Source organism: Salminus brasiliensis, chromosome 22 (genome assembly GCF_030463535.1).
Source record: "Salminus brasiliensis chromosome 22, fSalBra1.hap2, whole genome shotgun sequence".
NCBI classification, from domain to species: Eukaryota; Metazoa; Chordata; class Actinopteri; order Characiformes; family Bryconidae; genus Salminus; species Salminus brasiliensis.
The window spans coordinates 11,594,560-11,618,676 of record NC_132899.1 but is presented as its reverse complement, the minus strand read 5'-3'; the positions used below and the strand labels follow the sequence as shown (position 1 = coordinate 11,618,676).

General features: G+C 40.8%; 1 protein-coding gene across 1 annotated transcript; it reads left to right on the top strand.

Annotated features, from left to right (window-relative positions):
- Positions 1 to 1,026: 1,026 nt before the first annotated feature.
- On the top strand, positions 1,027 to 22,902 carry glud1b (glutamate dehydrogenase 1b). Its single transcript, XM_072667187.1, has 13 exons — positions 1,027 to 1,624; positions 5,762 to 5,842; positions 6,038 to 6,093; positions 7,375 to 7,438; positions 8,358 to 8,452; positions 12,412 to 12,591; positions 15,727 to 15,864; positions 15,969 to 16,106; positions 16,985 to 17,065; positions 17,814 to 17,937; positions 18,879 to 18,970; positions 19,675 to 19,737; positions 21,788 to 22,902. Exons 1-13 carry the CDS (start codon positions 1,228 to 1,230, stop codon positions 21,905 to 21,907), a joined length of 1,629 nt encoding a protein of 542 aa, XP_072523288.1. The 5' UTR covers positions 1,027 to 1,227; the 3' UTR covers positions 21,908 to 22,902.
- The last annotated feature ends 1,215 nt before the right edge of the window (positions 22,903 to 24,117 follow it).

Here is a 24,117-nt window from a genome sequence, read left to right as displayed (position 1 = left end):
AACATATTTTTCCTTGATTTACCTAAGCCACTGGTTAGAACATGTCTAATAACTGAGGCCTAACCATGTGATCTGACCTGATGTAGAGGATGAGTGGAACCTCAGACTGAAATGAAACAGATGCAATTTACTTCAGTACTAAATCAATAAAATACCTCCAATAAAGCAATAACTACCATTTTCCACTTATCTGAGAGGTGTTGTGTCCAAATGCTAGTGCTAATGAATGAATGATATGTGCGGCAGCTGCAACAAAAGACACACCTTAGTAATTGACATTGCCTTCAAAGAACTGCCTAGCTTCCTAATAACTGGAACTAACATACTAACTAACTCAAATAAATTAATACATTTATACAGTGGCATACGAAAGTTTGGACACCCTAGTAAAAATCTAAGTGAGTAGGAGATTAACTAATCTCCTGTTATGTTATAGGCTATAAGATTAGTGTATTGTTTTTTGTTGTGTACAATTTTGAAGTGAAAAGTGGGAAGTTTGGGCTCCTCCCGAAGAGATTTGAGGTTTTAGATATTCTTAACTTTATAAATCTTTGACTTGAACTCCTGAAACCTTCAAACAATCAGCAGCCCAACTCTTCAAACAATCAGCAGCCATGGGCTTCCTCCACATAAAAGCAAGAGACCCCTATTAACTATGATTAACTAAGGTGCCCAAACTTTTGCATATAGCAATGTATAATATATATAGCATAATGTATAATATATCCAGATAAGGAGACAGGACAGGAGTTCAAGACAACACTCTAAAAATCTACTTTAATGCTTTTTAATACTTTTAACAACTTACAAAATTATATATAATTTTATATATATATATATATATATATATATATATATATATATATATATATGTGTGTGTGTGTGTGTGTGTGTGTGTGTGTGTGTGTGTATTATGCACAATTTATTTTATTTAAATTTCCCCCCAGGATCCTCCTCCTCCTCCTCCTCCTAGCTCGTACCCATAGGTGACCCTCCCGCTGGACCTGCCTGCGCAGCTCCTCTTCACGCTGCCTTTTAAAGCAAAGGGGGGCGGCATGAGCGCTGCCAGTCTGAATGAGGCAGGCTAAACGGGTCGTGTGCTCTCGTTCATTTCCCCCTCCTTTCTTCACTTCCCTTATAAACCTCGCTGGCACCCCTGTCGTTTCTTTTGTCTACTTCCAGAAAGTCCTGACCGCTTAGACAGCTTATCCTCCCTCACCCGTCAACATGTACCGGTATTTCGGAGAGCTCCTGAGCCGCGGAGCGGGCAGTGTCCTGGCCTCGGGATGCGTCGAGTCTGCCCTGCCGGCTTCCTCTGCTTTGACGCGGATCCGCCACTACAGCGATGCCGCGGAGAAAGAAGACGACCCCAACTTCTTCAGGATGGTGGAGGGCTTCTTCGACCGCGGCGCAGCCATTGTAGAGAACAAGCTGGTGGAGGACCTGAAGACGAGGGAGTCCCCCGAGCAGAAGAGGCACCGAGTGAGGGGGATCCTCCGGATCATCAAGCCGTGCAACCACGTCCTCAGCGTGTCTTTCCCCATCAAGAGAGACAACGGAGAGTGGGAGGTTATTGAAGGCTACCGAGCACAGCACAGCCAACACAGAACTCCCTGCAAAGGGGGTAAGAATCGTGGATATCTGCCCGGTTTTTCTGGCGTTTTTTTTTTTTTTAGTAAAGCGGAAGGTTTAGAAAACAACCCCAAACAAGTGCTTGACCGCTTAGTGGAGGGAGGAAGAGCGGCCGACTGGGGCTGCAACAGCTGGGGCTGTCAAGGAAGCTAGCTAGCTAACTAACTAGCTAGCTGGCTAAAGTCACAAGCTAGCTGTTTTTATGTCATTGAAATGTGGCTTGCTCTGCTAGAATTATGTTATTTCTCAACCTGGCTGCTGGTCATTTCAATTTAGGGTGTTTATCAGTGTGAATATGAACTAAATCAAGCTACACGTTCATGCAGTGCCAGGTCTGAACGAGCTGGCAGGATATAGGGGTTTGCTGGCACAGCTATTAGCCACTGTGCTAGCATGTGTATTAATCATTAAAAAAGTGCTTAGATTTGTATTTATTGCTTTTTTAAATCATTGCCATTTTTAAAATTATGAATAACATCTTTTTGTTAATGTGTTTAGACTAATTATTACTAATTATTTATCTTAATGAAAATTATTATTGTGATTTTGGAGCCCTTCCTGTTTAATCTGCCTCTAATGTTAATTAGTCTTTATGGCTTTATGGCTATTATGGATCAGAATAGCTTAATGAACTTCTAGCTGAAATCAGTTAAAAAAAAAAAACATGCATTTTACATGTAATACTATTTCAAATTCAACCTGAGAAATGTGGCAGATGTGCATGTTTTTATGTGAATGAAAGTGTGGTCCTTGAATGGGACAGTCCTGAGATCAGATGTAGGGAAATGACATGAGGACCACAGGGACTGTAAGGAGTGGAGCATGAGAACCATCTGCAGCAGCACCATAAGAATCCATGCACTGTGAAGCCCTTATGTCCTTATCGATGTCTATTAATAACACATTTATAGAGTAGATGCAGTGCCTCCCTGTCCTCTGCATTCAGTTCAGAGGTGTGGAGTAAACGTTGCTCAGATGTTGAGGAACAGAGGTCGGATCGTGAAGTGGAGGAGGGTCACCGCAGTGGGTTGTGGGTGCATAATGGGATGGTGAGGTGACGTAGCCAATCCAGAGGCAGTTCTGCGAGGGTGGGTTTGCAGTCTGGGGGAAGGGTGCGTTTACTGGACAACAGGGCCAGGCGCTCTAATTTGTCAGCTGCCTGACAGAAATACAACATTAGCAAGTGAACAGAGCTGTCTGGCCCACATGGAGAGCAGTCTTGGTGTTTAGATGAGGTGTTTTAACATAACTATAGAGGTTGATTTTCAGGTTCGCCTGCATACAGTCTACTGTAAATCAGAAAGTCGTGTGCAGTGACCTATATGACATGCCTGTTGGGCCTGTAGTGTTAGTTATTTTAGTGGTCTCTGGTAACGTCTTATCAGCAGCTCATTCTTACTGTCGGATTGACAAATTGAGGTAATCCCTCGGTCGTGTAGATGTTTGCTTTTGGAGTTTCAATGAACGTCATTGCAACCAAAACCTGATTTGCCGCTATGGTTGACATACTGCACAGTTTGCTGGGTGCAAATTACGAAGTGCAGGGGCAGCAGTTGAACTGTCTGCAGGAATGATACATGGAGGTGTTTGGTTATTTCTGCTTATTATGTGTCTGTTTCACTTCTTAGTTATAAGAGAGCAGATTAGTCAGTCAGCAAATGATTTGACTAGTCCAGCAAGAAGAATTGAGAACATGGGAAATGTAAAAGCATCTGTACAATCAAATATTATGGCATGACTATGGATTAGAGTGCTAGCTGAGTGGAGACAAGGCCGGCCATATTGACGGCGGATTGTCTGCCTTTCCTCCTAGGGAGAGCACAGTAGATGAGAAACAGAAGAAGCTCTGTGCTGAGTCATGCCTCTTCCTCCCTGTCTCCTGTACTTCTCCACCTCCTCTTTCCTCCAACCCTCCCTCCCTCCCTCCCTCTCTTTTTCTGCATCTGTTTGCATCTCTTAATGTAAACTGTTCCACCATGCATCGAAAACACCCCGAATTTATACTAAGCTTTTTCCATGGCGTGGCGTTTCAGTGGCGTTTGTACATTCTGGGTGCTAAATTAGTCTTGGCTTACATTATAGCAGCTGTTCAGTGCTCTGTCCAGTGTTTTAGTGAAGACTAAGGGTGAAGTGAGTTAAAAAAAAAAAAATACAGTGGAAAATTACCGGACGTCTGGGTCTGCATATGGTGATTATGTGGAGGCATAGGAAAAAGGTGTTCCCTGTCTGTCACACAGAAATGGGAATTGTGGGCTGACACGGATATGCATCATGTTTTTCATATGTCGACATGTTTGTGGACACCCCTTTTAATGAATGCATTCTGCTACTTTAAAGTGCACACAGCATAGAATAGGACTGGAGCAGATAAACATGAACCTATTGGCACCATGCCTAATGCCAGGCGTAGGCTAGATGGGTCTAAAGTCTCCCAGCATTGAGCTGTTCTCTTAAATGAAGGTGCTCCAACCAGTACTTTTGGGATGAGTTGGTGATGAGGTGGGGTGGTGATCATCCAACATCCTGACATCACTAACGCTCTTGTCACTGAATGCAATCAAATCCTCACAGCATGGCTCCAACATCTAGTAGAAAGCCTTCCCTAGACTGTAAAGACAGTTACTCCTAATAAGTTTGTCCATATAGTGTATACAAACATTTAAGAAACGTTAGAAATTAGGAATAATGCTGCGTTTACGTGTTGCTGTCCCTTGCCTCATTGGGATAGGCACCAGTCATGGAATGGTGTAAAACTGAAGTACACTTCCCACCTGTAGGGGGAGACCAGGAGCAAAAATACCAATTCTCACATAATTCTGCATTAAGGTTGGGTTCTCAAATATTCAGATTATTGCATGTCACAACAGGGGAAGTTGTGAAAATGGGCAACTTTTGACTGAGCAAACTGCCATTTCTATGGGGTTAAAAATGCAGTAAAATAATTATTTTTTTGTTCAGTAGCTCAGCGTCAGCTAGACATTCAGCTATTCCTGTCGGTAATATCAAAGCATCTGTATTAGTATTAGTGCCAAAATTCCATTTTAGACATGCCATAGTGTTTTCACCCATTGCAACATACTAACTGAGGTATAGCCAGATGTCATGTCTTGCTTGGGGACTCCTGAGATATATGATGATAATGGAACTCCCTAATGCTGTTTTCTGGTGCCCCGTGAAACTGGATTGGTGGTGCCAGGCTTCTGTGGCAGGCCATATCTGCTGCAGACATTTATTAAGATTCATGAGGCAGTCTGCTGGAGGAAAATGACAGTGTTAAAGCATGCTGAAGAGTGTTTCTGCTTCAGGCCAACACACACACAGTGATCCTACTTATGCAAGGGGCTCGCTTGCCCACTTTATCACTTTATAGAGTGGAACATTTTGTACCCCTGGTTTCAGTGGATGACCTTTTTTTTTTTTTTTTTTTTTACAGAATAATATAGAATAACTGGATTTTGTGTTTAATCATTGACTGGTAACAGTACACTGTGGACCATGTAAGTCTGGACCACTGTGAGCTCAATGCACTCAACTTGGCAGCATTTTGCATGGAGCTAATCTGCTGTGTCAGATACCCACAAGGCTCTGAGTACAGAATCCTGTTTCGGCCTGCGCGAACGGCCTTAATGACCCTTTTTTCATCTTTCTGCCGTGACTGGATTGCGCTTCTACAGATCACCTGTTTTCACAGGAGTGAGAACCTGTGTTTTAGTTTGCCATTTAGCATAGCCAGAGCATTGTGCAAGACTAGCTGGCATTTTAGCAAGGTCTCAAAGAGCTGATGGCCAGCAAGACGTGACCTGCTGAGCATAGTAGCTATGTTTACATATCATCATTGTCACGCAAAAAACATAAATCTCCAACATGGTAACTTTACAGGAGGAGAAAAGCAGCTTCTTAACTTTTAGTGGAAGTCAGTGTAAAAAGATCTTTTTGCAAGTCATTTTGAAGCGTTTCTATTGGTGCATTCATCATGAAATTCTGTTTCATGATGGAACTTGAAAAAAAATGTTATTACATGGAAAAGTTCAATGTATGAACCTCAGTGTTCTTCTATTTTGGTTCATAGTAAACATCATCAACACCCATAATAATAACTGGGCTGACTGTTTTTGCCTTCTTCTTGCAGGTATCCGGTACAGCATGGATGTGTCAGTGGATGAGGTCAAAGCATTGGCCTCTCTAATGACCTATAAATGTGCTGTTGTGGGTAAGCTGCTCTTTATATTCTTTACATATATATATATATATATATATATATATATATATATATGCGCGCATTACATCTGCTTTGCATGTTGTGTTGCTGAATTGTGCATGCACCCTGCCTCATATTCATATGTGCACGCTACTGCCTATGAAACGGTTTAATGTTGTCCTCTTTCTTCCTAAAATTCTTCTCCAGATGTGCCATTTGGAGGTGCTAAAGCTGGAGTCAAAATCAACCCCAGAAATTACTCTGTAAGTACCACAGTCCAGGGAAAAGAGCATGCACTAAAGTATGTGTTTATTCTTAAAAGAGTCAGTCTTTCATTCTCTAGAGCATTCCTTTCAGTCTCTCATGCCCCTAAAATAGCTTTTATTATTTGACTGTTCAGTGTACCAAGAGAGGGAAAACGGCCTTGTAAATGGCTGAGTGCTGCAAATGTGTGAAGGCCGCCTCTAGCTTGTGACCAGCTTGCTCTCCCTTTCTGGCTGTATCCTGGAATGGACAATAAGATGACCTTATTTGGTTGAACTCAGTGTATGTGTTCTGGTAGATTGCATAACAGAGTCACACTGCCTGGATATGCATTTCCTTATTCTTGTCATATCCATTATACATGTGGTTTAAGCTCTGATTCTCTCATATAGTAGTGAGTATAGCGGGAGAGGTGATTATTTGGACCTCTTCCTTCTTCTCTCAACCCCTTTCTTCCCATGTATCTTTGGCTCACCATTCAGCATATGGTCCAGAATGTGAATTCACTTTGCTTCACTTTGCTTTGCTTGTTTTGTGATTTAGCATGTAAAAAAAAGAAACACAGAAAATAAGACCCACAGTAGAATATACAAAGTATTTTTGCTATAGCATAGCATTATAGCTGAGCCTCATGTGCACTGAATAGGTACAGTTACAGCTGACTAGATAGGTAGGTGGCTAGAAAGATCACCTGTTTCTCTAATGTATATGAGGCTGTAATCAAAGGGATGTCTGTGTGTCTGTATTTAGCACAGTAAACCTGATTATATTCTAGATCTAGTATATTAGAGTATCTGTTTTGTAATGCTTCGTTCATGATTAGAACTACCCTAACTGGGCAAGTCAACCAGCTGGTTGCCTTTCAAAACTCTGAAAAGTTGCTTAATAAAAAGTGTTGAGTGAACAAGGTAAACAAAACCAAATGTGTTAAATAGTGTATGAAGTTGGCTAGTATGGCTAGTTTTTCTGTAGGTTTGTCCCATGACTTCCTTTGGCTAAAACAACAAAGAAATGCTGATCTGAGAGCCGGATTTCCCTTTTCTTCAGCTTCATGGCTGGAGTCTGAAAGAGAACGGAAAAATAGCTGACTTGTTGATTATGCATGTCTCAGCATTTTAATAGTTTGGTAGTCATCTGTTCTTGGTTGCTAAAAGCAGCTTTTCACACCTTTAGCACCTTGTATCATGTTACTGTCAGTGAGAACAATCAGGGGGACATTTCAGCTGAGATTTAATGGTGTCCCATTCTACTTTCGTCATTTGTCTTTTAATTCTGTGTAGGACAATGAGTTGGAGAAAATCACTAGAAGATTCACCATTGAGCTTGCGAAAAAGGGATTCATTGGTAAGTTAAACTGACACGACTTCGACAGATTGCTTGGAAAGTACACTAGATGAGATTATTTGCACATTTGTCCTTGTCTTAAGCGTGCTTGCACAGCAGTCTTCAACCCCCATCAAGTCTTCTATCTGCCCTGTGCACCTAGTCATGGCTGTAACACCAGAAACAAGCCCAAGAGTTATATATATATACAAGAGTTATATACCCTTACCTCCTACCTTTATATCAACATGTCTACTTTAGTAGTACCAGAGAACAAAGGGCCAGCAGTCAGGAAATCTTCTAAGGGTGCTTTAAACATTTGCTTTGTTCTGTTGACCATCTCCCAGCCCCTTCAAGAATAGCCCCTCTTTTTCAGATGCTCCTGGCCCCCTGCAGAGCTGTTTTTGGAAATGTATTCAGGCTACAAAAACATGGCTGTTTATCTGGATGCCTACCTGTTTACTCTAGCCAAGAAGGGTACAGGGTCAGGGGGCCTTCTTCTTTCACAGTGTTGCCATGGGCACCGGACCAGATCTCTTGAAGTAGCAGCTCAGGCTTAATAAGATCTTTCTAGATATAAGAAGAGTCACACAAGGTCTAATCCTAACCTTTAGCTAATGCTTATTTTTTACTGTGGTCTTTAACCCCAGCTATCTTCTTACAGAACCCAACCCTCATCTCCCCAACATGATTCAATAATCACTGCCTTCATAAGTCTTTGATTGGCTGTATGGGTTGTGTTAGGTTTGGGCTGTAGCTGAAACCTACAGGAACGTGGCTCTCCAGGAGGAGGGTTGGAGACCACTGGTGTAACTGGAGCTGCTGTGTGCTTGTTCACATGACCTGTGTTTACGTTCATAACTCTGTGGCAAGGGGGGGGCTCTGCCCTGACTGAGCTAGCAGGTTAAAATAAAGTCTCTCTCACCTTCTCTTCTCTTAGGACCTGGCATTGACGTGCCTGCCCCTGACATGAGCACTGGCGAGAGGGAGATGTCCTGGATTGCTGACACTTACGCTAACACTATTGCCCACACTGTAAGTGACTGAGCATTAGTTTATTCATTCAGAAAGCACTGCCATAGCCTTCAACACTCCAGTTGCTTTGACTATTCAAAAAAAAAAACTTCTCCGGTCTGACCTGGCCAGGTTATGTCTTGAGAAATATGTTGGTCTTTAGTCCCTTGGCCACTTCAGAGATTGTAGGAGTTTGCAGCCTAGATAGCTTTTGTTAAGGGTGTTTATGCAACAAGCCCTACAAACGCTGCTGTCACTATGAGATTAGCGATCCTGATAAACTAGAGTTTTGTGTAAGGAGAAAAGCTCTTTCATCTTAGTGCAGCTTAATCAGCTATAGCCTGTATTTGTTTTTTTTTTATCTGATAAAAGTGTGTGTCTGCAGTATTTGCCTTTGTAGATAGTAACTACATGCTGGACAAACGGTGTCTTTTGTTTTTTTTATACGTTTCCAGGCTGTAATAGTATGTTATTTAGAAAATGTTGGATGGAAATCATCAGTAGCAATATAGTAGCAAGAGGCTACAGCAGCTGGTGTGATTGAAAGAGGCTTAGGGTACAGTGTGATCTGTAATCTGGCACACAGAGTCACACAGATCTTGTTCTGAGCATTTTAAAGCACTGTCTTAATGAGTAACAAATAATGAATACAAACAACCATGTCATCCTAAGCATCATATTCAGTGTAGACTACATTACTTAATGAAATCAGAATAGGCCTGTCAGGTTTCCATGGTTGCACATCACAAAGCAATGCTTCTTCTTCTCCTTTTTCTTCTTTAATAATTTCTGCTGATTATTTGCAGCATACGTCATCTCACAGTTTTCTAGATACAGACACTGTTCTAACTCCAGAAACACTTAGCCAACCCCATTGGATACCTCAACAACCACTTGGCAACAGACTAGCAAATGCCTGAGATGTCATAGCAACTACCCAGCAACCACCAAGCAACACTATAGCAACCATCTGGGATATTACAACTACCACCGAGCAACCACTTACCAAAACCATAGCAACCACCTGGGATATCCTAGCAACCACCTAGCAACACAATAATAAACACTACCCAGCAACCACCAAGCAACACTATAGCAACCATCTGGGATATTACAACTACCACCGAGCAACCACTTTCCAAAACCATAGCAACCACCTGGGATATCCTAGCAACCACCTAGCAACACAATATCAAACACTTCCCAGCAACCACCAAGCAACACTATAGCAACCATCTGGGATATTACAACTACCACCGAGCAACCATTACCAAAACCATAGCAACCACCTGGGATATCCTAGCACCCACCTAGCAACACAATATCAAACGCTACCCAGCAACCACCAAGCAACACTATAGCAACCATCCGGGATATTATGACTAACCACCGAGCAATACTATTGCAACCACTTACCAAAACCATAGCAACCACCTGGGATATCCTAGCAACCGCCTAGCAACACCATAGCAGCCATCTGGAATATCCTAGCAACACCATAGCAACCACTTAACAACACCATAGCAACCATCCGTTTTCTTTTTCTGTTGTCTTTGCAAAAGTGTTTGTTTTCAGGGTCACTCTTCTCCTAGGGAGCTTGCAGTGTATGTGTAGCCAGCACTGCTGCCATGGCAACATGGTAAAACGATAAAAAACTTATACAGTGAACTGTATAATACTGTTTCTGTTATTCTCACTCATAATTTCGAGTTAGCGTAAGAATGGTGTAACGTGTATCTGTCCACAGCAAGCAGCACTTTATATAGTCTCTTCAATGCTGATGTATTTCACAGCATTATCAGTGCTTGATCAGATGGGTAATATGCATGTGTTTTCATGTGCCCAGTTGAATGTGAAAGGATCAAAAGGATAAACTCCTAAAGCTGTTCTATTCCAGTTGAATATATTCAGAATGAACAGTAAGACTCTGTTCACAGCCAGTGCTCTGAATAGAGCGTGATCCATTCCCTGTTGTGCTGTCTTCGGTTTCCTCCTGTCCCCTTTGGGTTTTTTGGGTTTGCGTTTATTTATAAGCCACAGGGTTATCTTCTTCTTGGTTGCTGATGGGTCTAGCTCATTCAAGGCTGCTTTCAAAAAACTGATTTGTAGATAAGAGATCTGGGCCGTCAGATAGCCTTAGGTTGTGCATTTCTGCTAGAGCTGGGAGTAATTGCCTTTAGTATTCTGCCATTCATTTGAAATGGCAGAGGAGAGACACTGCGACGCTCCCCCACAGGTGAACAGTAAATGATTGATGATTCTCTGAAAAGGCACTGAGTGGGTTGGAGTCTATGCAGGTTTGATTGAGGACATTAGAGCCTGCTCGCCAGTACAGCCTGCATGTGGACAAAGGCTACAAACATGCATGAACACAGGTGGATAAGCACAGCTGTATATTTATAGTATTACTGAGCTCCTGGAAGGTTCATGAACATCAGTCTCAATAAAGAAAAAACATTCAGTGAGCGGCGGTTCTGCAGACAGAAAAGGCTTGTTGATAAAAGGGGTCAATAGTGGATGGCCAGACAGGTTACAGCTGACACAACGGCTACAGTATCTCTACAGTTGCGGTGATCAGAACAGAAAGGCAGAAGGCTAGAAATGGCAGAAGACCATGTCAGGTTTCACTTCTGTCAGCCAAGAACAGAAAGCTGAGGCTGCAGTGGGCACAGGCTCACCAAAACTGGTCAGTCTTTAAGCTGGAAAAAAACATACACAGAAGGTAGGGCCAACATTTGGCACCAACCGTTTGAATCTGTAGATCCAACCTGCCCTGTGTTAACAGTCCAAGCTGCTACAGGTAATTTAATGGTCTAGGAAATGTTTTCTTGGCACACTTTGGGCCAATTAATGCTAGTAAATCACCACTTGAACGCCACAGTTATTTAGGTATAGTTGCTGACCATGTGCACCCCATAATGGTCGCAGTTTACTCATATTCTAACAGCTAATTCTAGCATAATGCATGTGCAACACGTGACAAAGCAGAAGACATCTCAGCATGGTTTTATAAACAAGACAGTGGGCTCAGTGTTCTTTAGTGGATGAGCAGAAAGGGAAAATTGCAGCATGAAGGTGCTCCTGAAAATATTGCAGGAATTATGTGATGCAATCATGTCAACATGGGCCAGAATCTCAGTTGTGAGAAGGAGTGTCCCTAATAAAGGTCGATTGAAATGCTGGAAAAATAAATAGTCATGAATCTTTCAGTGGCAATTTAGAGAGATTTACTTACAGATATGTAACCTGTCCTGTCCTTCAACCATGATGGGGTATCTACCCTCAGTGATCTCTATATTTGTAAAGGTAGTATATATTTATAGTATATTTAGCAGACCCTGTCCCCAGGTGTCAGGGTAAGGTAAAGTGCTGCAGTTGTTTTTCTGTGAGCTTGTCCTTCCCCTGCATAACCTGTGTCCTCTGGTCCCCCTGCTGCAGTGAGTCTGCTGTGAGAACATGTCCACTCCTCATATCTCAGCCCTTCCCCTGCACTCCCTCACGTGCACAGATCCACATTACATGCTCTTAGTCACACTTGGAAGAACCTTGCCCCCTGTCCAGCCAACCCATGTCTTTGTCTCACTCAATAAGGCTCCTTTATATGTGTGTGGTGAGATTTAGAGAGAGAGAGAGAGAGAGAGAGAGAAGGAGAGGTGACATGGACTGCAGTGGTAGAGTTGAAGTTGACTATTCATTGAGCTACTTCTTACTGGGTGTCGCATGCAGTTACTGTACACTGGTTGCTGTTGTTGTTTACAGGATCTATTTTTGGCCTAAATCTGTTTTTTTTTTTTTTTTTTTTTTTTTTTTCTTTTTTTTTTTTGTGCTGTTTTTTTATGTACTGTCCACCACTAACCTGTGTTGCATTGACCATTGTGTTTTATATGGCTTATTAAAACAGGCCTCAAGACACTCACACTATCTTGACTGTGCATGTTTGTCTCTGTGTTTGTGTGTCACATGTGTGTGTCTCTATGTAGGACATCAACGCTCATGCCTGTGTAACAGGCAAGCCCATCAGCCAGGGTGGCATCCATGGCAGAATCTCAGCCACAGGTCGCGGAGTCTTCCATGGCATTGAGAACTTCATCAATGAGGCGTCTTACATGAGCAAACTGGGCCTGACCCCCGGCTTCGCAGACAAGACCTTCATCATCCAGGTAAAAATGAGAAACAGCAAAACAGACAAAAGAGCCAGAAATATCTTCGCTGTTATAAGTTATCTCTTCTTTTGATGCTCCCCCATAGATGTTTTGTATATATTTCAGCTTATATTTAACTAACATTCTTCTGAATGTAAAATATCTGGTAGATGCAACTGAACTCTACATGATATGTAACAGATTCTAAGAAGCCTGATCCTAAACCATATCCTAAGTTTGTTCCAATTGATCTGTAGAAAATCTGTAGGCCCATGCAGGCCTCTTAGTAGACCACATATTAAGACCATCCATTTGAACAGAAAAATCAGTCATACCTGAGCATTTTGTATATAATTGTTGTTATATAATTGCAACATTGCTCTTGGGTCGTTTACCATCAAATTTCCACTAAATGTAAAGGGCAGCTAGTAATATTATACTAATAATATACTGCATTTGTTTTTTTTGTTTTTTTTAAATAAAACTAAAAAACTCAAGTCCCCACAGAAATCACAGTGATCAGACAGTGATCAGTTTCTTGAAGGTGAGGAGTTGAAAACAGGAAATAATGTCTGTGATGGCTAGACGTCTGGGTCAGAACATCTCCAAAACATCAGGCAGGTCTTATAGGGTGTTCCTGGTATGCAGTGGATGATACCAACCAAGAATAGACAACCGGTAAACTGGTGACTAGTTGTCTGTTCATGGACACCTAAGGCTCATTGATGCAATCCATGCAAACCCCACCTCACAGCTAACAGGCTTCAAGGATCTGCTGCTAAAGTCTTTGTGCCAGACACTACAGGACGACTTCAGATGCTCAGATCTGGTGCACAAGGGGGACATACTCAATATTAGACAGGTGGTGTTAATTGTGTGGCTGATCGGTATATGTCAAATTTGAGGTAGCTTATTATTTTTAGTATGTAACTAATAGGTTATTTTAGCAAGCTGTTTAAAAATTATTAATTTATTGATCTAGATTAAGTTATTAGCATTTGCAATGAGTTCTGACATTGTAACCTTGTGTAGTAAAATCAGAGTTTGTCTGTAATACATCTTTACAAAGTAGGGCATGTCTAATGTTTACATTTGCTACTTAGGTCCTTTGGCATTGCAGTTATTATTATTATTAATAATAATAATAATAATAAGATATTTGACAGCTTATAGGATCAGTCGGTAAGCTCTATTAAATCTATTATATGAAATAATTTAAGATTATTTCCTTAAATTCGGTACTGGTGACACAACTTTCATACAGACCAGGCTATTTACCATCTGCAAAAAAGACATTCATTAAAATAAACTTCACTGTTTGGTGGTAAGCCTGAAGTATATGAGCTGTGTGAGGAAGTTGCCAGTATCTTCTCTATAGAAGATAGTGCTGAGAAAGGACAGTTCACTTTACTGTGTAGACCCACATTGTGTGTTAAATGGGTCTCTGTTCCTGTTATGGTCTCTGGCTTCAAAAAGAAGAAGGGAGCTTAAAGTCAGCATTGAGTAGAGCTCTCAGTTCCTCCTGGAAAAATGTGTTCCTCTCTCAACACACCCAGCCTTCCATCATCTCTGATGATGTCTCCACAGTCTCCACTGTCTCCACAGCTCTGAAACTCGACCCACAGCTGCAGTCATCTCTCAAGATAAAGCGTCAGGGCCACAGAGCAGTAGCGACAGACTTTTGTTTGTTTTGTTTTTGTTCTTTTCCACTGATGTTCATTCTTAATTGCAGTGGAGCCAAAGGCTGACCCTATCAATCTGCTACAGACTGTGATGAGGAGGAGAAATCCAACTGTGCTGAGCTTTCTCGCTCTGCGCATTGACTGATCTAGAGCCTGTAGGGATTACCACCTCCTGAAATTCAATTTTCTTTGAGATTTACTGTTCTGCACACTGAGCAGGAGAACAAGAGGAGGCAGAAAAGGGCAAGAAAAACATTAGAGTGGGTTTATGCATCGATGCCATGGTGATTTGAGAGACTTGCTAATGCTTCAATGTCAAATGGAGCCTTTTTGGTTTTTTTATAAAGCGTGTATAAAGTTTGGGTTTACAGAGACTGTTCATCCTTACATATTCCTAATAAGGCTAACTTGTAATCTACTAAGCTGTGCACGTTTTGCTAGGGTAGAGGGCTTTAAAGACAAAATGAGACTGAGGTTAAAAGAGTGCTGTAGGTTTCTGGACCACATGGGGGCAGCAGAGCTTATTTCATCAGACTTGCAGTGGCATTGCGTACTGAAACGTCTCTGAACAGATGCCCACTATTCTAGCGTAGCTTACTACTTTAATACACCAAGATGCATTCACTTCCATCCTGTTTTAGCCAGTTCCACAATAGTATTCCTGTAGTCTTCCACAAAAGCATCGAAATTAAATCAATTTCAACAGATAACTGTAGATTAAAATGATCTTCATTAAACAGATGTTTGGACATGACCAGTATTTGAAACTGAGATATTTAGACATCAGTGAGCTATTGTGCTTAACTGTCCACTTCTACAGAACTGTTAACTCCCACAGAACAAGATGTTACGTTTATATCTGTAATGTTTATCTAGGTCAGGGGTGGGTAATGCCTGTTCTGGGGGGCTTTTCATTTCATGCTCAAGCACACCTGATTAAACTTTCCTGTTAATTGGCAGGTTTGGTAGGTCTGTTGGACCTATTGGAAATCAGAAAATCATGCTGGACTCCGGCTCTCGTTTTCCCACCCCTCACCTAGATGGATATAATCCCACTTTATCCCACCTTTTCATATTTGGTATCAGCATTTGTCCATACAGCAATCAGCCATAACAGTAAAACCACCTGCCTAATATTGTGTTGGCCCTTTGTGCCATCAAAACAACTCTGATCCATCAAGACATGGACTTCACAAGATTTTTGAAGGTGTCTTGTGGTATCTGGAACCAAGATGTTAGCAGCAGATTCATTAAGTTCTGTCCAGACAGACAACCCTGTCGCTGGTTCACCAGTTGTCCTTTCTCGGACCAGTTTTGCTAGCTACTATGCACCGGGAGCACCCTACAAGTCCTGCCTGGTGTTTTGGAGATGCTCAGAATTTGGCTCTTTTCAGAGTGGCTCAGATCCTCACGATTGTCCATTTTTCTGCTTTCTTTAGAGGATTGTTAAAGAAATTGTTTTCTGTTGCAGGGTTTCGGAAACGTGGGCTTGCACTCCATGCGTTACCTCCACCGTTACGGTGCTAAGTGTGTGGGTATTGCTGAGATTGATGGAAGCATCTGGAACCCCAATGGCATCGACCCCAAGGAACTGGAGGACTACAAGCTGGTGAGAAGAAGATTTATAGTATAGTTTAATGGGAAAGACTGAACACTGTAATGTACCATGGGAAAACCCTTTATGAAGGAGTATTTCTGTAATTATTTCCACAGCAACATGGCACCATTGTAGGCTTCCCTAACGCTCAGCCCTATGAAGGTAACATCATGGAGGCTCAGTGTGACATCCTCATCCCTGCCGCAGGAGAGAAGCAGCTGACCAGGAAGAATGCTCACAACATCAAAGCCAAGGTCAGAACTGGCCACAAACAAATGCACTGCTCAGTTAAATCTTCTACAAAGATGTATTCCTCCCATTCATTCTTCAGAATACTGTTCTGCCTCAGTCCACCCTGTTATGTAAGCCTGTTATACAACAGTGGAAAACATACTTATTCTATGGGGCATTCAAGGTAGAAGGAAGCTTGTTACACTCTGTCTGAGGCTATTCTTCTCTCGCGGATTTTAACTGTCTGACAGTTGCTCAGAATGCCGGCCGTGCGAAGGTAGTCTCGTCTATCTAAACGAGATCTTTCTCTTGTAATGTTGGTTAAATGAGAATCATTAATCCTGGTGACACCCAATAGCTCACATTGCACAAACCAGTGCTTCAGCAAAGGCTTACAAAATTTAACTCATTCACTACTTCAGACTGCGAGTGAAAGAGCTGGTCTGGTGAAAGAGCTACACAGAGGTTTATTTTAAATCAGTGAAAGCTTTGTTGTTATCCGATTTACATTCTTCTCCTTCCCTTTTAATTTTTCTGCCAGATTTCTGTTCTGTTCAGCTGAGTGCTTGTGTACAGCTTTTTGATCGAACACACAGTTTCCATGTGCTAACCAATTTTGAGGTTTTTGTCCCCTCATGAATGAGTGGGGTGCAAAGGTTTATGCACCCTTCAAATGATACAAATACTTTGTAACACGCACTTAACTACATGGGACACCACAACAACCACTTAACAATCTTCTAAGACTCATAGGTCATAGAAACCTCTATTTCTAGTTTACTTTATTATTACTTTGCTGTGTGAACTTTAAATGACCAATTTAGACTCATGCAGTCTAAATATTCTAAGAGTTGTAAGAGTGTATATATACATAACAGCTGTTCTTGTGCTCTCTGTGTAGATCATTGCTGAGGGTGCCAATGGACCCACCACACCCGATGCTGACAAGATCTTCCTAGAGAAGAATGTCATGGTTATCCCGGTAAGATAGCGTTTTGCGGAGTTTTGGTTCTCTTTGTTATTTTATCTCACACATAGTGTCTAAAGTATATGACGTAGTTAACTGATGAAGTGTTGCCCATATCAAGTTTTATAGTTAATGGTAAAGATGGACAAAAATGGAAGATTTCTTGACCAAGACCAAAATACAAAACCATTTGATCTTCATTTTTGTTTTTGTTTTTGTCATTTTATTAGCATGTTTTTGAATAAACAATAAGGAAAATCACTTTTATTATTATTATTATTATTATTAATGATCTTTTTTCAAAAGACAAAACTGAGCTGACCAATAAAGACAAGAATTCTTACAAAATATAATTCAAAAACATCTGGTATACAGTGTTGTTGAGCTCTCTGGGGCTTTCTTTCTGTTACTGTAGTTTTGCTGTGTTTTGTGTATCATGCAGGGTATTCAGGTATTCACATGATCAGACCTGTAGTGTAAGTTTTTGAGCATTGTATTCTCTTGATACTCTGCAGAGTTTTAAATCTGGTTTCTGAAGCAGTTTCTGCCCATAGTTTCTGGCTTTTTGTAAAAAAAACAAAAGTGTTAATTTTTTACCATTTCAGTGCATGCAGCAGGCATTCCATTAGTCTGGCCGAGCAGTACGATACTGCAGCAGTGCTAGATAGATGACACTAAAATAATGTGGTTAAATCTTAACAAATCTCAAACACTTCTGCTTTCCCTTGGATTTAACCAGTTCACCATGCCTCTTTCTCTGTAGGACATGTACCTAAATGCTGGTGGTGTGACTGTCTCCTACTTCGAGTGGCTAAAGAACCTGAACCACGTCAGTTATGGTCGCCTGACCTTCAAGTATGAGCGGGATTCCAACTATCACCTGCTGAGTAAGTCCGGAAGAATGCTAAACACACTCCTTCCTCAGGTGCCCTAGTGTATTTTAAGCAGAAAAGCACCAGATGGAGCATAGCAACTATCTCTGTTTGCATAATATTCGTTAACCTGTTACCATTACTCACTCTTCCTGCCCCTGCATCAGCTGTTTCGCTGTATTTTGGGCAGTGCCGTGATCACTGATCAGCAGGGTGTGCCGTTCTGCCCTGCAGCAGCATAAACAATTCCTCCCCTCCCAGTGCTTACTGTTTATGCATCATTCAGACAAGGTCATAGACAAGTGCCTTATCCCTCAGACATGTTTTTATTCTGGGTCATATTCTCTTTCGCTGCCTTTTGACCAGCATAAGCAAGAAATTTAAAGACACAGAACACTGAAAAGGTGTATACACAATATGGACAAAAGTATTGGGACACATACACATTATACCTACAGGAGCTTTTATGGCCTTCCATTCTAAATCAATAGGCATTAGTATGGAGTTGCCCCCCCCTTACCAGCTCTAAAAGCAGGCTTTGAAGCGGAGTCAGCAGAGCCTTTTTACTTTTATATATTATGCTCTGTAACTTTACATGATTAACCACTTCATGGCTGAGTTGCTGTAGCTCCTAAATGTTCCAATTTTTCAATAAAACCACTCACAGTTGATGGTGGAGTTGGTGGTGGTGTGATGTTTGCATCCTAGTACAGTACCACCTCAAATTTAGAGTGCCCCATTCTTTACAAATGTGTGCAAACACAAGCTGCATGGATGAGTGCTTGGTTTTATACATCTGTGACAATGGTACATAAAAAAATTCTAAATTCTGTATAATGAACAGATGTGTCCCAATACTTTTGTCAAGATAGTGTATGTCCGTATTAAAGATAGAACGAACCTTGTTGATCAGAAATAATATCCCATGTCCCTAATTTCTATGTTTTTATTTTCAGTGTCTGTGCAGGAGAGTCTTGAGAGGAAGTTTGGAAAACAAGGAGGCCCCATCCCAGTGGTGCCTACAGCTGAATTCCAGGCCAGAGTTGCTGTGAGTATCGATTTTGTTGCTCTCTCCATCTCTGTGTGCATATTTGTGTGTCTCACAGAGAGCAAAGACGAAGGGTTTTCTGTGAATTGTGTTCAATATATCAAGTGTAGGTAAAGTTTGTGTTCATTACTTTGAATGTGGACCTATATAAAACAGTAATTGTACGAATGCTGTGTAGCTGGCTTAGCTTAGTTAATGGATTTGCTCATTCCAGCAGCACATTACTTTGTAAAAATGTAGTTTTTCATGTTGGCATTGTCGTATAATTAGCCTATTCACTGATCCGCTTCTTATTAGCCTGCAATGGTAACCATCATTGTGAAGATTGACGGTTTGTGCCTACATGGCTGTTAGTAACAAGATCTTAAATATAGATAATGTTTCTAAAAATTCTAATAATGAGTGACATTAACTCCTCATCTATTGAAGCTATCAGACTGTACTGGCTAATCATTTAGTTGAAATCTGCAGTAGAATCCTGTGTGCGGAGTGCTGTGTAATGGTGCTAAATGGACTAAAGGATTTAGTTCTGTCTGTCAAGGGTTCCTGGACTCACAAGCCATGCTTGTCAGAACCCATCACATCAGGCTGTAGTGAACTTGTAGTGCTTACAGATGTTTTCAGGGAATCCGGATTACTTAATAATTCAGAAAGAGCTGGTCTGCTGTGTGAAGCTGGTTTAACGTTTTTTCTGTGATTTGCAGGGTGCTTCTGAGAAGGACATAGTGCACTCTGGTCTTGCCTACACTATGGAGAGGTCTGCAAGGGTGAGTTGTTTATTTCAATAAATTAAACCCTACACACCTTATTTTGCCACATCCACTTTCAAGAATTTCCAGCCGTTTTGTATTAAATGATTTATAGCTGTATTGTATTAAGAGTGAATGCAGTCTGAAGTACGCTACTGCTGTGGACACTGATCATAAAATAGCCAGCTATGCTAACCCAACAATACAACAGGCTATTTATTAGTTAGAGCTTTCCAACGCAACACAAAAAGATGGGAGTGTTGTGGGGCACCATGTCATTTATATCCACCGCCTTTCAAAGAAGAGGACCTTTGTTGGTGGTAAAAGGTGCTAAACCTTCACCCAAACCGTCCACATGTCTGCTCTTACCATTTTATGGACTGGAAATCATCACCAGATCATCCTTACCCAGAGAAATGGCTCTGTTATGAAGCTCTGGTGAAGCGGGCTTAAAAGGCTTGTGAGGCTGTTAGGTAAGATGTTAGCCTAAGAGCTAATCTAAGAGCTAATCTAAGAGCCTTACAATCACATGACTTGTCCGCTTTACCAGAGCCTCATGGCCAAGCCATTTCTCTGGGTAAGGGTTTCTTTCTTCAATTATTGTGACACCCTCTAACATATTATAGTATGTTTAATTTTGCTGTAGCTGTACATCTATGTCACTGACGCACCAGAAGTTCTAACACAAAGTAAACCTCTTAACCACTAAACTATTTATTTTCCTCTGGTTTTCAAGTTAATGGAAACTGTACTATGGGTTAGTTGTTTACATGGAAATATGCAATCATGCACCATTTATTTGGAGGTGTGTCATCAAAAAATAACTTCTTTAGAAGTTATATTACCAGTCATTGTATTAAGAAGATGTTAAATATACTAAACACATGTATGGGGGAAAGCAGCTCTGGGGATCAATTAATGCTAGCAGCTAGCAGCTGTGTAGAAGTCTATTTTTTAGGATTTCAGAGAGAATGCACATGCTTTACCACACTAAAGAATTTACTATGTTGTGAATGTGAATCTGTGAACGTGAAGCTGTTGCAAAATACCCAGTACACACACATGACTGTACACATCAGTACACTGAGCATAGTAACAGATTTATGTGGTGTTAAGGTTTTATTCGGTTATGGATTTATATGTGGTTTGGGCCAAAGGAGGATGCCATAGTGCCATAACAGTACCATCACCATGTTTGACAGAGGATGTGATTTTAGGTATTTTGACCAGACCCTTATATGAGTAATGGTTTCTCCCAAGGGTACTTCCTCCAGCTTTGAGGGTCTTTTTCTTGCCACTGTCACTTTTGGCTTTCTCTTTTGGGTTTACATGTCTTGTTTGTTTTGTTGCTCTTTTGTCTTCTTTCCGGATTCCTGTAAAGCTGTTTGCAGCAATGTCCGGTTTTATGTAGAGTTCCTGTATTAATGTACCAGCCTATTACAAAATAAAGATTTATGTTGACACCATAGCCTACAGTTAACCCCCTGAAGGTTGTTTTTTTAATCAGTAGTAATTCATTTTAAACTTAATGCTTTACTGAACATTATATTATATATTATATACTGAGCGTTATATTAATCATAGATCATAGTGTACTGTATGTTCTTGGCACTTGAGGCCTTTGCCACAGTTAAGGGTGGTAACAGCACTGCTTAGCCATGAGACTGTAAAACACAGCCTATCCTGTCATGAGGTACATGCACAAAACTGCTTTTTACAGTTCAATTGCTTAATGACATTAATGATGTTCTGGTGGAGGTGATAAAGGGTAATTATAGCTGCACTCTGCCGCCACCGCCTTGTCTTCAGGCACATATGAGTCTTCACTCTGGTATGATCGCCACATAAAGCACACCTCCCCTTACCGTCTGTGCACATACTCCCCAGGGGAATTCTCAAACACCTAGTGATGAACTTGGTCTAGTGTTACTTCGTACCTGTGTGCCAACCTTTGTGTCAAACTTTCTCTACACTTAATTGCTGCAGATTTTATTCATATCAGTTGCTGGTAACTCTCACCCATGATTTTTCAGTTTTGTAAAACCTCATTTGTTTTGTTTTTTTGCAGCAAATCATGCGCACGGCCAACAAGTACAACCTGGGCTTGGACCTGAGAACGGCAGCTTATGTCAATGCCATTGAGAAGGTGTTTAAGGTGTACAACGAGGCTGGCCTGACCTTCACATAAATTTTCTAACCTGTGTATTATTCTTTTTTTTTTTTTCTTTTTTTTTTTTTTTTACCTCTGCCAAACCATCCCTCCCTCCTTTCCAGTACCAGCCCTCTCTCTGTCTCTGCCCGACTGTACCACAGCCTTTTGACATATCAAGATTTGAACCCTATACTGTCTCCACAAGTATTAATACCTCCACGTTCATGTTCGCACAGCCCCGAAACATGTTCGTGCAGAGTTTTTAAGAACATCACTGCTCTATTTGTTCCGTTCTGAGGCTGTAGGTTCGATATCTGTCTGTACTGTATAACGAGTAGCCTCCAGTCTGGAATCAAAACAGGCAGCATTGTTTTTTTGCAAACTTCATATTGTCCTGATGTAATTCTGTCTAGTCTATCACACAGCTGTGGTAGGGTTTTTATATCGACCCGTCGTTAACTAATATGGTCCTATCCAAATGCTGTAGTAGCTCTCGAGTAATGTCCGTTGTTTGCTGTATTTTTCATTCACAGTGGCGCAGCGTCAAGCCAGCTTCAAATCAGAGTGAGGTGTACAGTAGTTTTGTTCTTCGGCAGCCCTCAAATGTAGGTTTAGGTTCATTTATTTTTAGCCTATGTTGTCCCAACTCTTGTGACCCCTAATGTTCTGTGATTGTGAGAATGAAGACCGCACTAAAGATGCCTTAGACCCGAGAGCAGGAGTTTTATACTCTGAGGAATTCTGTCTTTTTACCCAGAGGTTCACAACTGTACCATCCATACCTTAAATCCGTCCCATATTCAGTATTTTGCCTTGGAGACATGCAGAGTCTGAATTCTTAATTTTAACTTGATTGGATCGCCCACAGAACATTGGGAATTGGGCCTTAGATAGGTAGGTCTGTGTAGGTGACTTTTAGCTCATTTGGGAACAAAAGCATTCACAAAGCTCATCTAGACCTTCATCTGGAAAATTTGTTTTTGGAAATTTGTATTGCCTTTTTTGTTGACAATAAAAATGACAACAAATTTTTTGTGCTTCCTTGCTCTTAATTAATCCCTTTAAGCCCTTTAAAGCAAAGTGTTTCAACATGACCAATGTAAGTAATTACATAAAATAAAAATAATAATAATAAAATCTGTCTTTATATATATATTTATATTTATTTATTTATTTATTTATTTATTTTGTTTGATTAACAATCCTGTGAACAAGAAATTCTGAAAGTATCAAATATAATAACATTAAACTGCACAGGGTTATCTACTTAAATAAAATAAAATAGTTTTGATAGACTTTAAACTTCAGGCATTAAAATATTAAACAGCATTGGTTTTTCACATAACCATATTCTCTGGGTATAATATCTCACATATTCAATCCACAGTTAGACTCGCAGTCATGTACTTCATAAGCAAGTCCTTTAATTTCATCACACAGAATAGTGGTGAGTTCTGCAATCTAGTTTAGGTGTAGTTTACAAAATATATGACAACTCTCAAACTGTGACTTGGTGTGTAGATGAGAGAGTAAAGATGAGGAGAATCATTTCAGTAGTTGCTTCCCAATATTCAACACCTTGTCTGCTGCCTTGTCTGCTACAACTTCAGTTGCAGCTTTGTTGATTGCGCCGCCGACCATATTGCCAATACCTGCAGGAATAACAACCTCATTACAGGCACACACACCGATCTGTGCAAGTTTGAGTTTGACACCTAAACAAATAGTAATAGTTACAGACTTGCATTTCTCACTTTTTCGCTTAACAAGGACTTTTATTTTGTAATGTTTTACTGTATAATCATTAGAATCCATAGAAAATTCATAGTTTTACAGGTTAAAATATTTTATTTATTTGATTAGAATCCATTTGTTCTTCTAACTAGCTTTCTGTTGCATTAATGTTTGCATTTGTTCTAATGTTAAATGTTAAGAGGGTTTTAACACCTTGCTCTTCAAGACTTTTGAAAAGGTCTAATGTATCACCCTGTAGTTTTCTGTCTATCTTATTTCTGAAATGAGATATGACTGTATGTTTCTACATCAAAAGATGTTGTGACCCCTTTTTCAAAATTCCTTCCCCTAATATCGTGACGAGGGCAGATTTTAGTGGTTAGTTGTAGACTGAATTTAAGAGGAAAAAACTCACCTCCTGCCTGTTTCTTCTCATTTTTTGCTCCTCCGCCGATCAGCGTGGTGACTTTCTCTTTGGCAACGTCAGCTTCAGGAGAGGTAACAGAGGAACA